This window comes from Xiphias gladius, chromosome 17, assembly GCF_016859285.1.
Source record: "Xiphias gladius isolate SHS-SW01 ecotype Sanya breed wild chromosome 17, ASM1685928v1, whole genome shotgun sequence".
Lineage (NCBI taxonomy): Eukaryota > Metazoa > Chordata > Actinopteri > Istiophoriformes > Xiphiidae > Xiphias > Xiphias gladius.
Window position 1 is genome coordinate 20,356,071 of NC_053416.1, and position 16,136 is coordinate 20,372,206.

General features: G+C 40.0%; 1 protein-coding gene across 2 annotated transcripts in view; it reads left to right on the forward strand.

The window, feature by feature from the left end:
* The window catches only part of nlgn2b (neuroligin 2b), a 59,070-nt gene that overhangs the window by 22,440 nt on the left and 20,494 nt on the right, over window positions 1–16,136 (forward strand). The window contains exons 2-4 of one of the 2 annotated variants that reach the window (XM_040151370.1): window positions 2,493–3,244; window positions 10,589–10,642; window positions 15,533–15,682. In XM_040151370.1, the coding sequence (XP_040007304.1) occupies window positions 2,728–3,244; window positions 10,589–10,642; window positions 15,533–15,682 (721 nt within the window). In that variant the 5' untranslated portion in view covers window positions 2,493–2,727. The remainder of the gene's footprint in view (window positions 1–2,492; window positions 3,245–10,588; window positions 10,643–15,532; window positions 15,683–16,136) is intronic. The other variant, XM_040151371.1, reaches the window with a different exon arrangement.

The following is a 16,136-nucleotide window of genomic DNA, read 5'->3' on the forward strand; positions in this document are numbered from 1 at the left end:
ACCTCCTCCTTAGAATGTGTAGAGTCGTCATAAGATGCAGTCACTAGGAGGGCTTTAATGAACTGACTATTTTTCCAGTCAGCTTGTTACTGTTTTGTCCTATAATGAAGCCGAGTACCTCTCACATCACTAACTTTGAACTTCCAGTGATGTTGCACACCCTCTTTGTGCTGTATTTTACTGTCATCCCTTGTGTCTGCTTGCTGGCAGTGGAGTGTGGATATTGCAGGGTTGAGGGTGGAGGGATGAGGTGGCATTCAACCAACAGTTAGCGCCACATAAAGCCTTTATCACACCTAAACGGCTCTGTCTCCCAAAGCCAGAGTGCGATAAGCACTGCCCATTCATCTGTAATGATGGGGAAGCAAGAACCAACTGAACTGAGTTGAGAGGGAAAGGCTAACTCTGACACAGTGTGGATGGCTGAGAAGGGTGCGGGGCCAGGGGGTTTTCGCTTGTTAACCCTTTAGAGTGATGTGTGAATATGCTTTTATTTATTTTGTGTTCTCCGTGGGTTGAAGTTAATTACAAGACATGTGTTGTTTTACACTTCAAAGTACTGTAATTATCATGGAAGATGAAAATATGAAACAGGGGCCACATTACTCCATGGTAATTGAAAAAGTTTCCCTTTGGACTGCAAATTAAGTTTTAGCAAACAGACCAAATATTCTTAAGACACTGAACCCTGCCTTAACATGCTCATTGTAAGTTTATCTTAATAGTAATATTTGTAAAACCCATTAGTTCCCAAGTTCAACTTCTAAATTGGGAACCAGTGTTTCCAATATTTCTGGTAGCCTGTGAAAGCAGAATACAATTTAACCACAGTCTTGTTCATAGTAGTGGACCATAACCTGGTCGGATGTCAACTGTGAAATGAACTCTATACAAAATCTGGATACGCGACACTGATTCTGGGCAAGGCATTTAGGAAACCAGGACTCTACAGATACTTATCATCCAGAGCAGTTCTAAGTACAGCCTACAAATCTCTGTAAAATTGTAAGTCAGGATTGATATTGTAGTCAGATGACATGGCAGTCACACAAAAGAAAAGATAGATACATAGAGGGAAAAAAACATATTCATATCGTTTTCCATAGTAGTAGCAATAAATTAGCTGGCTCACATGACAGTTGAAAAAAACAGACAGCAGTGGATACAGTAAATGCCCTTGTGCTGAACCCAGAGACATGCAAAAATGTCCTTTTTTCAGGTGTTTTCATATTCAATGAAAATTTATACTATTAATACTATTAAATTTTGAACTTAACATGACAAAGTATTAATTGAAATTCAAAGCGGACTCTGCTTCTGTTAGAGAAGAACACGAAGAGTCTACAGCCATGCTCACGTTTCTACGAGGCTATACTTGTGCACAGCAATGCTTTGAGCGAAATGCTAATGTCAGCATCCTAACATCCACACACTGTCAGTGCTAAGATGTTTATCGTGGTCACCATCTTAGATTAGCGTTTTAGCATTGTAAGATTTGCTAATTAGCGCTAAACATAAAGTATAGCTGAGGTTGATGGAAGTGTTATTAGTTCTGTAGGTATTTAGTAATAAACCACAGTGGTACCAAAGCAGTCCATCCTGTAGTTGTGGAGACATTTCAGACAGGATTAAAGTGGTGAACCCACTGACCTAACTGACAAACTGACAGACCAGTATTACCATCCATTGAGTTACGCTGCTAGCAGGGCCAAATAAATGATATTTCCCCAATCTTTGATTTAAGAGAGAGGATAGGAATTTTCGTAAATTCACATTTAAGTAACAAATGCACAGTACATGTCTTGAAAATTACTTTTGTTTGCAAAAGTTGTGGAGGCATTTACCATGATGCAGTCTTTTTAGAGTACAGTGTGTCATTGTGTATGCATTAAGTTTCAATCATTTATTTAGATTGTTGTCAAACAAAGATGTGATCATTTCAGGTAAATAAAAACTTGCGGATGCACGCTACTGCAGTACATATGTTGAGTTTTGAATTAATTTGACTTATGCATTGGTTATTCACACTAAAAGTAAATAACTGTTGCTCATTGTATGCTTCATTTTAACTATTGGTTCATGAAGTCTGCATAGTTGGCTTCTTCGTAGATACTGTATATCGCTGGTGTTCCGGGATTAGCAATGCTATGCCACATTGGAATTACATTTTAGTGAAACAGATTCTCACTGACATCAATATTTGCAGGTTAAATAAATCATCTTCAAGACGACAAAATCACATGACATAACAGATATAATCCTTGATGTCTGTTGTGGTTGACAAAAAAGCAGAGTTTAGTCATGGGGTAATATACAGGTACTATAAAGGAATCGTCTACAGTAAAGTGTAATTATTCCTTCCCTTTTGAGATAACAGACACTTCATCTTTTTACCTGTTGTGCCTTTTTAAACACACTGACAGGGCTTAACAAGCACACCTTTCACATTCAAACACACTGACTCAAACCTGCAACCTGTCTGTGTCTTCCAGGTGTAATTGGCTCACTGACTGACTGCAGCTCTGGACCCAGCAGGAGTTCCAAGGTGGAAGACGGATGAGACCACAGAGTCTACCTGAGAATGCTACCTGACCCTCTGCGTCACCATGTCACCCTAGGAAAACTGTTAACCTGTCCCTTTCCACACACCCTCTTTTTGCCTTTGTTATTTCCCATAACCCACTGAGTTTGTGATCCCAGTCTACACCAAACTGAAGTCCTAGTGATATGACTAGAAGAGCCCTTATTTTGGACATGTTGTTTTTTCCTTTCAATGCTGCCAGCCACCAGGGCTATGGTGGAAAGCATCATTATACTTCTCAGCAGATTGCTAATCACTGTCTGGTGTGGCTCTTGGGACTAGTGCTACACCTGACCCTTTCCTCATGTCAACGGGTTGACCTGAAACACCCCATAGTATCCACAGGCTATGGAAAGGTCCGTGGCATCAGGAAGGAGCTCAACAATGAGATCTTGGGCCCAGTGGAACAGTACTTAGGTGTGCCATATGCCACCGCACCTATTGGCGAGCGTCGCTTCCAGCCACCCGAAGCTCCAGGCTCCTGGCAAGAGATTCGCAATGCCACCCATTTTGCACCTGTGTGTCCCCAGAATGTGCACGGGGTTTTACCTGAGATCATGCTACCAGTGTGGTTCACAGACAACCTGGATGCTGCAGCGACCTATGTTCAGAACCAGAGTGAAGACTGCCTTTACCTCAACATTTATGTACCCACTGAAGATGGTGAGTGAGACAAACCTCTCATACTAGGTACAGGAGGAGATAAACTTAGCCTTGGCCTGTTGAAGTCTTCTTTTGATAAAGAATGGGTCAGCAAAATGTCAGTTTAAGAGTGAAATCCCTGGTCTGTCTCTTTGCATCAAACTGAGAGAAAAGATTAGTTTGTGTCACAACTGTTTCAGAGTGTAAAAACAACTTCTACTTTGTAGATCATTTTCAAGTATCATATTTGTGTCAGTACTCCCTGGAAAAGTGTATTTTTGATAAATTAGTTAGAATTATATTCTGTGGAAGGAGAGCTCTTAATGTGAACCAAAATACACTCAGGAGATTACCAAAGAATATATTCTCTGATAATCCCCTGGGTTTGTATTAATGCCAGTCTCAGTCACTATTGGTTATTGAGTGTGATAATTTTCTAGATGTCTGTACTGCAGCACATATGAAATTGTCCTTCTGCTAATACTCTGTTAAGCAATTAGATACACTTTACTTTTATTGCTCCTATGTAATTAATTTGAACGTTTGATCAAATGCTTAAAAATAAAACAGAACATGTTGTAGTTCATTTTTGTACCATTTAGCTACATTGTTGCATGCTGCATTTTAACTTGACTTAACATTAATTTGTTTAAATCATCCATGAACATTATACAGTATCTTCATTATGGTAATTGTATTAGCTTGTTAACATTAACCTTTTGCATGAGCAATGCAGAGTAGGTCACATGTGTTTTGAGTGACAGAACAAAGTGAACCACTGATGTAGTAGATCAAACAGTGACTCACTGGCACCATTAACATTTTGTTATTTCAGCTGGTAGAAGAGGCAAATCTCTCACTGACATAAGTCCCAGCATTTAGAACATTTTCTGTAAAACTGTCAAAAGTATTTACTTTTATTCTGATGTTTCTTATATTTTATTAATTTGTTGTTCATTTCTTTCCTGTCAGCTGTTTTGTACTTTTAGTCCTTGCTAGCTAGAAGAAGTACGTAACATAACTGTCCTTAAAAAAAATTGTTAGAATGCTCTACAGCAAAGGGAAAAACACAATAACGATTATTTATTGATCTGCCACAATTCTTTTCTTCTTTCACCTCTACTCAGCCTTGACAAAACAGTAACTCCATTTATGCTGTTATTTGAATGTAATCGGTGCAAAAAAATACAAACCACATTAATGAGAGAAACAAACCAAAGAAATACTTGTAGCAACACAATTGCCTTTCAAAATATGGCATTATACCCCTCAGGAATATACACATAAACATAACTTCCAAATCAGATATTGAAAACTACATTTAAGGATCACTTGAGTAAAAATGATTTTCCAGTTCTTCAGTGTATGGGTCTGTTGCTCAGCATGAGACTTCCACCAACTCTTCACCAGCAGTAATGAAGTAATGAAGAGGGCACAGCTCACATCGGCAGTAGTGGTCACCAGACATTATCGGTAGTGCTTGCTCAGCTTCCCCTGTCAGTGACCTTCACCTTGCAGGTCCAATCAAGAGCCTCCCATTTGACAAAAGCATGGTTCACTTTTAATAGTCAACAAGTAAGCTGGACTTACCTGCATATTTTTATCATGTCAGTTAGCTGAAAGACTAACATTCACACTATCATATATTGCATTACCGTTTAATAGAACTGATACCGCCTGTTATTCTAAGGATGGAACTCCTATGTCCAGGATTTTAACCATTGATTAAAACTGTTTTATCAAAGTTGGATTTGCAGTGTGGCAGTTGGTATTGAACTGCAAAAAAAGACCTGTAATTAACTGTGTTTTTAGTATTGGTAGCATGTAGTTTTAAACCTCAGTGACCATTGTGTTCATATGCATGTGTTAGCTTCATGATTCGAATTACTCTTTACGCTTGTATTGCATGGATTCTGTACTGTGGTTCCAGTTGTTAGGCTTGGAAAACTAATGCTGTTGTAGCAGCTAGGTTAGTAGAAATATAACAAATATAATACTGCCAAAAACAGCCTCCTGGGGTGAAATTAGTCAAAAACTGAAGATCACTATAAGGTAAAACCTCCATCTCCTCATGGGCTATTTGGGTGTAATTCTTGCATTAATGATCCTGTGGAGAGCGTTTGAGAAGTCAGATGGGCAGGTAAAAGAAAAAAGGATCAAAGTGTATTTTTGGAGGCAAGGCATACTCTAATGATGCCAGTCAGCAAGAATAATGATAAAATGTTTAAAAAAAGTCAGTGATTAATGGGCTCACCTGAGATTTCCCTGAGAGTAGAAACATGTTTATGTATTACTGCTGCTGCTCATGTATGAAGTCTAACTACAGGATTAGTCTAGGGTAGTGTACACCATTGTTGTATTTTAACACTAAAGCTCAAACCATACCCTACTTAGCAAGATTGTGTCAGTGTTACAGATTAATTATTTTATTGATGTTCCACAGCTCAACAGAAAGATGGAAACAGATTAATAGCTAGTGGAAAATATCAAGTATTACTGCAGCATAAAGTGAGACCAGAGGACTGAAAAAAATATTGTCAAGTGATTATAACTACTCTGGACATATAGGAAAGTGTAAATACATGGGTAGAATGACAGCTCACAGTTGTACAGTATGTGTGCTGTACACTACATATGTCACATACTCACTGAGAGGATGATGTAGAGTCTCCTGTGTTATTCCCAGGAGAAAAGGTGTGCAAATGAGTGAGACAGATTTTACATGTAGCCCTGTCTGCTTGTCAGAATCTGTCACTTATTGTCAAGGGTCACTGCTTACACAAGGCTGATGCAGTCTCCAAGGATATGTTCTGCCTTGTGTGTGAGAGGAAAATAGAGACAGAGGAAAAGTGAAGTGCCCTCAAAATCAAACACTACATTTTTCACATATAACTGTTGTCACAATCCCTCAAATTGTTTACATGTCGTTAAACTTTCAGTAATCACAGAAGTACCAGCTTTGAAGCCTAAATGAACTACAATCAAAGTTAGTTTCCTTAAAAAGAAGTATTCGGTGCCCCACCTATCTGCCTTCAGTGCAGCATTTATGTATTTATCCACTCTTGCAAAGTATCTTTATGGGATGACAATTTCCAGACTGAAATATCTGAACAACTATAGGAAGGATTGTCATGAAATCTTCCTACTGACTTTGGCAATCCCTTGACCTTTCCTTTAGCGCCACCAGCAGGTTGACATTTTTGTTTTTAGTGAAATGTCTCTGGCACTACAGGATGGATTGCACTCGAATATGGTACGGACATTTATGGTTCCCAGATGATGGATCCTAATCCTTTATCTCGAGCACCACAGTGAGGTGACATTTGTGGTTCTGAGTGAGATTTCTCTGCACCTATTGTATTGATTGCCATGATACACATATCCCCGATTGTAGTTTATATAGAAGCACGTCCACTGACTATGTGCAAGTCTGCAGCTGTCCACGTCCATCCTGGAGTATGCTATAATCTGGGCTTTAGTGGTGTTTCAGTTACACTAAGCTGTTTTAGCTAGTAATTAACTTGGTACCAGTAAAGTGATGGTCAAGCATGTACAAAGGGTGAATGTCGATGCTATATTGTGCTGTGTTTGGGGGCGAGCAGTTGCATTCCCACTCAGAGTGGATATAGGCGGGCCAGAATGAATTGGCAGCAAAGATTCATACATAGCCTGGATCTTGGAGCCAGACCTGGCCTGCACAACTTGATTTTAATACATTAATTCTCCAGAGTACAACATTACGTATTATCTTCCTATTCTACCATACACACACACACACACACACACACACATTTTTCAGACCTAGAAATACTCATACTGAACATATTCTCTGCGTTATACTTTGGAAAAAGAAAATTCAGAGCTCTCTTTTCTTTCTGCATCTGTTCACCCCTCCTGCTCTCTTCTCTCTGAAACCATCCCTGCCTCTTCCCCTCTCTCCTCTCTCCTCCATCTTTATGCAGATGGCGGTAGAAGGGGTCACTGTTCTGAATGCAAATGAGCTCTTCCCAGCCCCCTCCCTGGGCCACTATGTTGCCCGCTGCTTCTTCAACTCAAATGAAATATGAATAACTTATTAGAATAATGTAAATAACACAAATGTTCTAGTGGACCACACAGTGAGTTTAATACTCTCCATTTATCTCTCTCTTGCATCCTGCCTCCTTCTCTAGTGTTCACCCTAACTCTCCTGTGTGGCCAGGCTGCTAGGTTAGAGCACTGTCTCAGTGCATTCCTATTTTCTCAAGACACTCCTCAGCCAAGAGCCTCAGATCCCTCATTTTTATTGCTGCTAGAGCAGCTATTTATCCTGCCTTTATTAAAAACCATATTTCAGGAGGTAGTACAGTGGAGGTAAGGATGGAGCTGGAGGCTGAGGGAACAGTAGAAGAGATGGAGAGCAGAAGGATAGTACTGCATGTGCTGGAAGCTGCTGCCTGGATGCAGGGGGGGTTGAACCAAAGCTGTGTCTGACACCTTGTCAAGCAGACAGGCCACCACAGACATGACATACTGCAGCTTCATCCCGTTTACTGCACTGAGGAAATGGAAAGAGACGGGAGACAGCTTGCGCTCTGGCCACTGGCTCACTGAACCGAAAAGAAACACTGTTGACTGAGAGATAGAGCTGCATTAGGTCAAACAGTACTGGGACAACCCAAGCTAAATGCTCCTGTGTAGGCCAACAAATTTTACTGACCAGTGGCCCATAACATCATGTCACAGAGCCTACTGGCAGGCTTCTCTGCTGTGGCGATGGGAAATATGTTTTCTGACCCATAGAAGTTTGTGTATGTTTGTTTCCCTTTGGCTGTATCCTACTATTTGTCTGGTCTAATCCGTTGTGGTATTTCTTTATAAAAAGTCTGTTGTCAAAATTCACAACCTAGATAATGCCATTATCATGCATTTCAATGCAATTAGTCAATCAATAAAATTTCAAAAAAATTTAATATAAAAAAAAGAAAAGTTTTTTAAAACTTTGCTGCTTTTCAAAGTTTTATATCATTGAAAATTGAGGGATGGCAATGTTAGTCTGTTGGGCAGTCAACCACTTTGGACCAGACTAAAAGATCTCAACGACTATTGGATGGATTGCTATGAAAAGTTGTGCGAACATTCATGGTCTCCAGAGACTGAACGCTTATGACTTTGGTGATCCTCTGACTTTTCCGTTTCCTCCACTGGCAGGTAAAGTTTGTTTTGTTTTTTTTTTGTTTTTTTGTTTTTTTACATTGGTTTATGACAAGTACTTGCTGTACTTATTGTTTTGTACTAATAAGTTAATGTTAGTATGCTGACACGCTGAAATAACATGGTAAACCTACTAACATCAGCATGTTAGCATTGTCATTGTGTGCATGTTAGCATGCTGACTCTAGCATTTAGTTCAAAATGCTGCTGTGCCTGAGTACAGCCTCACACCGGCTAGCATGGCTGTAGACTCTTAGTGTTGTTTGAATCTTGAAAGACTTCACCTTGGGCTTCAGGGAAACTATGATGGGCATTTCCACTATTTTCTGATATTTTATAGACTGAAAAATCATTTTACAAAAAAAAAAAAAAACGTGTTATCTGATGATGAAAATAATTCTAAACGCAAAACACTTTTTTTAAAAAAAGACTACAAGAGGCGTCTTCTGTTTACGTGAGCCTAAACAGTCCGTCAGTCAAAACTGACGTTCACTACAAAGTGCGACTGTTTGAGCAGAGCTTATCCTGACATATAGGTTAGGTCTTTATTGGTCATTAAAAAAACGAATGAAATAAGAGAAGTCTCCATTAAGTGCCGAGGCGTGGTTTTTAGTGTGGTGCTAAGTAGTGGGGAAATGCTGACAAGACAGAGGGCTAATGTGCCTTTCTATCCATTACCGGTTTGTCTATTTGCCTGCTCTGTAGCCTAGGACCAGCTACTGTACTATCTCCCTCTTTGGCATGAAGTGCTCTCTAGATCCGGCACCTGCATAGTGATACTCAGAGGATGCAGCAAATCCATTCAGCATTGATCCTTTTTCCATTTAGACAGAAGATAAACATTTTATATCAAGAAACCATATTCATATAGTGGGATGAGCAAAAAATGCTGTATTGTAGTAGAGTGCAGTGATACTCAGTCTCTCTCATCATTAGACGCAAAGCACTGTGAAAAAGAAAAGGGTATATGCCATCACTTAACTGCGAGGTTTCCAGCAGAATGATAGAAACAGACATGTCAGCACTCTGGCAGAGTGATAAACCCCTTGGCAACCCAACGTAGAGTATTCCTAAAAATGAGTGACTGCAATGCCTCCCCACCAGAGAGCTGGCTGGGTACAAGGAGGATAGCAACAGATGATAAGGACACTGTTAACATGCTTTGTGTAGCGTGTGGACGTTTAATGTGTGTGGGGCTGTGGGTGTGCGAACATGGGTGTGTTTAACGACTTCCTCGAAAACGTGTAGACTGACTGAGAACGACACAAAGCACAGCACTAATTGTGGGCCGATGGAAAGCTCAACTGACTGAAACCCCCAAAAAAAGAACAATTAATTGGATCCTTATCAGTTCAGACTTACAGAGGTTGACATGCCAGGGTGTTGGTTGGTCACTCTGATAAATGCTTATTATTGGCTCTGCCCTATGAAGCATCTAACTGGCGTTACAATTCACGCTTAATGTTGGGCTCCTCTTTGACCTTGGTGAGGGGAATCCTGTCACAAGCCTTTGCAGGCAGTGTAAATTTCAAAAACCGCTCCCTTTTTGCGAATATTGTAGGAAAGACTCACATTTCAAGCTTTATGCCAGCATTTCTCTGTGCACAATGTGTGTGTGTGTGGTCACATGTATTCATAATGCGTGTCTTTGCCTGCCCGCATGTGTTTGTGTGTTATCAGTGTTAAGTTTTAACAGTCTAGGCTCTCTGGATCTTGTAGGGACTTTTGCCTTAGCAACACTGTCCTGAGCTGGAGCAGGATACAGAGTATCTTGGCATTCCTTTTCTCTCTTTTTTTTTTTTTTGACTGAAAAGAGTGATGGCTTGATTCTGCTCATTGATTTTTCTTTGCAAAGCAGCAGTGTGTCAGGACTGATTGGGAGAAGGGTTGAGGAGAAGTGGCCTCTGGGGTTATTTACAAGGCAGTCCGTGACTAGATCCTAAGCAGTTAAAATAGATGAGTTTGGGGTTATCTTTTCAGGAAACTGTGTAATCCTTGTAAACATTTATTCTTCAGCTGTGCAGTCACACAATTGCAACAGAGCATAACGTCTTACAGTTTTGCTGTTTTTCTCTTGTAATTATTTCTTGTTTTACTGGTTTTTTTTTTCTTCAAATGCAATCTTTTTGAATTTTGTCCTTTGTCTCTCCTCCCCCCTTTTCTGAACCTTAGGTCCGCTCACAAAAAAACACGATGAGTCTACAATGAACAGACCAAGGGATGAAGGTATTTTAATTGCATGTTTTTTTTTCTTCCTGCTCCATTTTTGAAACTCCATGGGGAAATGTAGTGTTTGCATCTGTGTTAATAATCATCTCTGTGTGCACATTACACTGTCCATTGTTAACTGCTTTTATTAGCACACAAATCACAAAAAAGTCTTTATGAAATAGTCTGCTAAGTTATTGTCCTTCATAATTATATTGGGCCTTCTCCAATTTTTCCTTTTTAAAGTAGGAAAAAGTGGAGAATTTCTGCATGTTTCTGCTATTGCTGTACATTTTCAAGTTCACTGCAGTCAAAGGGAGATGCTCTCACTATTCCTTACTGATGCAGCCAAAATCTATGCAGACAGCATGTGCGTATGTTTCTGTAAACGTGCGCAGACGTACTATGCACACATAGAGTGCGTTGCATTTCTCATTTGTGCATGTGTGTCTACTCAAGCACAGCGCTATTTGTGCTATATGGTATTGAATTCTCTCTCCCTTGCATCTCTAATTGCTATGGTTTAAAAAGAGACAGATGTAGCTAATCCAATTGTGTGGTGAAAACAGAAGGATTCACGCAGGATTGTCGAGGAGTGGAGCAGAACGATAGAATAGAGATGAAAGAAAAAGGAAAAGCTGAGTACTGCGAGAGCAAAGGGGAGGGCAACGAGGGGGAGAAAGGGAAAAATAATCATAATGAAGACAAGTGCATGATGAAATGACATTTATAGAGCCTTGAAAGCGAGAGAAGGAAAGAGTGAGAAGGGGGATGAGAAGGAGACTAGTAGAGCTTGACATTTATGCCAACACCTGAAGGATCTTGACAGGCTCAGGAGGGCTCAGGTAGGGCTGAATTCCTCACTTAATTGTTCAGATAAGGATTGGACGCGGGTTCCCAAATAATTTTGAAAAAACTATCATTAACATCATTTTGAAAGTTATTTGCAAGAACCTGCACTGCTTGGGTGTGGGTTTTGCTGTAAAAAAAAAAAAAATACTCAAGTGCTGAGTCAGGCTAAAAACTTTAACGCCCAAATCAATCAAGCTTTCCATAAGAGAAAGAATGAGAGAGGAGCACGGGAATGGAAAAGTAAAAAGTCGGCAGTTTCTATTTGGAGGTAAGACGTTACATCGTGGATGGGTGTGAGGGAGTGAGGTGGATATTGAGGAGGATAGTATCAGGTTAGGTAGAAAGGAGAGGAGTGAATAATGTGCCAGTGTTTTGGAGGCAGGCAGGAGAGACAGTGAGCTCCTTGTTGGCCATATAAGCTTTGGATCTGAGTGAAACACTTTTACCATGCGACCCTGCATCCACTAATCACCTCTCTGTTTGTGCTGAGCCCCTTTCAGTCCTAGTACTTTTCCCTCACTTCAACACACACCAAATTCTGCGTCCATCTTTTTTTCATGTTTTCTATTTTGTTTTTGTTCTTTTATTAAACTTTGTTGCACAAATGTGAATCATATGCAAATGTGATCTTCAGTTGTTGTTTTTTTATTAACACCAGAGGTCGTCTAGTCAGAGAAATGCCTGCATTCTCGCCAAAATACCTATACCGTGCATTCGTGCAGTTTTTTTAAAATAATGAAATCTAGGCAATTGTTCTTTTTAAGCTCACCTGATGAAAATCTAAAGCCCCAAAATGTTGTCAGAATGATGTGCGTATGAGTGATGAGATAATATGCAAGAAGTTTTCTTCATTTAGACCACGTTTGGACCTTTTCCTATCCACCTTTCATTAAGGCATTGTAGGTATGCATGAGCTTTTTATCTTTTACTCCAAAATGAATGGATTTTTATTTCCATTTAGGGTTTTTTGGCTTACCCCTACTCTTTATTGGGCTTAGCAAATATTCCAGCTTTAGCTTTTAATTTTTCCAGGGTTTCTGTGGTTCTGAATTATTGAGAAATTGTGACTAACTCTTCTATTCACAGTATGATCATTTTAAAAAACTCAAAGTGAAAAAGAGTTATATTTGTTTATTTTGGAGTCACATATAAGAAATTAACTTTAGTTTCATTGGTATGCACTTCATAAATTAAAGAACTTCATGTACTGTAACACTATGTGGTTACATTGTATACTACAGGTAGGTGTATTCTCAGATGTAAATCAACTTAAATGCCCTCTTAGTCATTGGTGTGCTATAAAAATATCAAAGGGGCTGTAGTCATTAAATGCCAAGATAATTGTTGATTTATCCTAAAATAAAATTGAAAGCTTCTCAAATTTTATTTTCCAGTACAGCAGTAGATACCCATGTAACATCATGTTTCAGCCACTTAGAATAGCCAGTGAAAGAAAGCCTCAATGGGAAAATTAATTTTTCCGTCCAAGGCTAATGGAGAGGAGGCTAGCTTGAAAAGAGGGCTCCCTATTAAAGACACAATCTCTGATCTAAATTCAAACCAAAGACTTGCCCCACCACCTCTTAAAACTCTCCTGTCACTCCTGTCACCACTGTTGGTGACAGATTTGTTTCACTTCAGTACAGCTCTTTATTGTCCTACAAGAGGAAAGTCTTGTTGCAGCTAGGCAGCATAAAAACACAAACACATGGAAACATACCACAATAAGAACGCAATAAAAACATTTAAAAAAGCCGGTATTATACATGCAATTTAAACAATAAGGATGTTTGTTGGAAGCAAGGAAAACGGCAACAAAGAGAATAAAGATAAGAGAATAAAGTGCTTAGCTAGGTTAGGAAAAAAGCAGTGCATAATGTGCTAGAATTAAGAGCACTTAATACAAATGGTATAAATGAAAACTTGAACCCCTTGCACCTGATTTTTGGAAACCTGTGTCTGTGACCAGAAGGCAGGATGTCAGATTCATTAAAGAGAGGATGGTCTGGATTAAATAGGACGGATGTAGCTTTTCGTGCAATTTGACAGAGAGAGGGAGCCTGCTCACCGATGATTTTACTCGCTGTCTTGAAAATGTTTCATTATTGATTTCTGTTTTTTACATTTAAATTCCCATTCCAACAAATCATTGAAAAGTTTAGGACTGATTCTGTGACAGATTTGTAAATAACACTGTCAGGTGTCTTGTCAACATTAAAAATAGTTCTTGCATGTTGACTCATTGTTCACAAATAACACAGCTATCTGCTGCATCAGTTTTTATCCTGTTTTTTAAACTGCCCATTGTGACTCTGACAATGCACTTTGAATATTCTTTTATGTTTTGATGTTTTACAGGTAAGTTTGCATCAAGTATGTTTACATCAGTAGTCTTTGTAAACACAGCAGTAAAATAGTAATTTAACAATAACAATACTGACTGGACCTTTAAAATGGCAGGTACGTGTCACTGTTCTTTCTCTCTGAGGATATAAATAATGGTATGAGTGTTGCTGTGAGTGTGGCTGATGATGGCCTGCTGATGTCGCTCCTCTGTACTGTCCTGGTAGTGCCAGGATAATTGAACTTTTTTACATATCCTCTGGGAAATCAGCTAAGGTTCAGAACACACCAGAGAAGACAGCAGCACGTCAGAGTGTGTGACTGAAAATTTATATTTTTAGCCTGTCTACTTGTGTCATTCGTATGATCCATAAAAGATCTCTACATGTGTGAAGCCATATGTGCCATTTTGTTGTGTTCACTTATGTGTGCATGTGTGCGCATCTGCGTGTGTGTGTGTGTGTGTGTGTGTGTGTACGTTCGACGGGGTGACGCACCCAAGTGGATGTGTAACCTGAGATTCAGGTGGTGATGCAGGCGGGTGTGCAAATACGTGAGTAGAATTTGTTACCACGGCAACTGGCATTCAGTGAGTCGGTGCAATGGAATGGCTGGTGCAGTTCTATTAGCGAGAAGCAGTTTCCATAGCGACTCGACATCGCAGCTGCCTATGCAAGTGTGTGTGTGTGTGTGTGTGTGTGTGTGTGTGTGTGTGTGTGTGTGTGTGTGTCTGTATGAATACGGTGTGAATCCTGCATGAATTTCCCGTACCTCACCATGTCTGACTTGCTCCGTAACATTTCATCCTCGCTATCATGTTGGGTTTTTTTTTTATATATAAACCTCCCATCTATGTTTTTACCCCTGTGAGCTCTCTCACGCTGCCCTATTTTCTACCCCTACTCTCTGTCTTACCCCCCTTTATCTCTTGTTCTCTCCTCCTATCTCTCTGTCTCCCCATCTCTGAGTGCTGAAGCTCATCAGGGTAAACAGATGCCGTGGCTGTTATTTATGTTTCCACTTGGTCTGGCTTTCATACAAATTATCCACAGGCCCTGCACAGCGCAGACGCTTAGCCTAACTGGGCTGCACTGGCAGCTCTCTCAGCCTCATCCAGGCTCAGACATTCAGACTATACCACAGACACTGCAAGGGGTGGTGGTGGTGGGGGGGGGGTTCAGGAGAACAGCAGCACAGACACATGCTGACAGAGCAAACCATAGCAACACACGGATAGGCATAAAGACACCAATAACAGAGAGGGCCTCGGAACTGGCTGCACCATTTGATCCACACATGGAGAGGCGTAACAGTTTGGGAAGGTACCATCACTGCGCAGGACAGGGGATACAGACATCACAGAATCACAGAATAAAATATAGAGGATAAGCCCAGTGGGGCAGAAATGAAGTACTGGCTGCCAACTTAAAGGCAGTGTACTGAAAATGTTTCATACTTAGTATCTTCATCTTCTTTTTTATAGTGAATCTCTGGCTGTAGGAGGTTAGAAAATGCTCCACGGGGTTCTTCTTTACTAAGAAGACTGCTGCATTTATATAAAGCTAGAGCTGACAGATTGAACTGGGCAGACTACCTGTTGCTTGTGGACAATTAAGCTTCACAAGAATTTTTAGACGTGATCGTCTGGTAAAGAATTTGACCAAACAGTGAATAAACAATAATGAACACTTTTGTCTGTGCTGTGTTGTGCAGATATCCGGGATCGTCGTAAGAAGCCGGTCATGCTGTTCATCCACGGCGGCTCCTACATGGAGGGCTCAGGGAACATGTTTGATGGCAGCGTCCTTGCTGCTTATGGAAATGTCATTGTGGTCACCATGAACTATCGGCTCGGTGTGCTCGGTAAGTTGGGTCAAATGTGCGGAATTTGTTTGGCATGTGTCATCCCACCTTGACTTAAGACCCTGTGAGTCAGATATCTGAACAGCAGCATTCTGTGAAAATATGTGTCGAAATGATGGTACAGTCCACATATTAAATCTGCTGTATGAAAACATAGCACACTATTAAAGGCACCCAAATGAATGGCATTATGATTTATGTCCCTTTCGAATCATAAATCACTGTTGAACGCAGAATATCTAAAAATGACCGTGTAAATCTCTCCGTCAGCAGGCTCCTGCAGTCTCAATAGGTCTTATATTGTCTTACTCTAAGCTAACTTTACAAGGCATATGAATGTCAGTTTGCTCCTGTATTGGAATATACTATAAAGATTATTTGAATTTTTTGACATAAAGCAGCCACTCATCTGAAATTATTAGTAGTGTTGACATGTGTCTCTTAAGATAAAGTA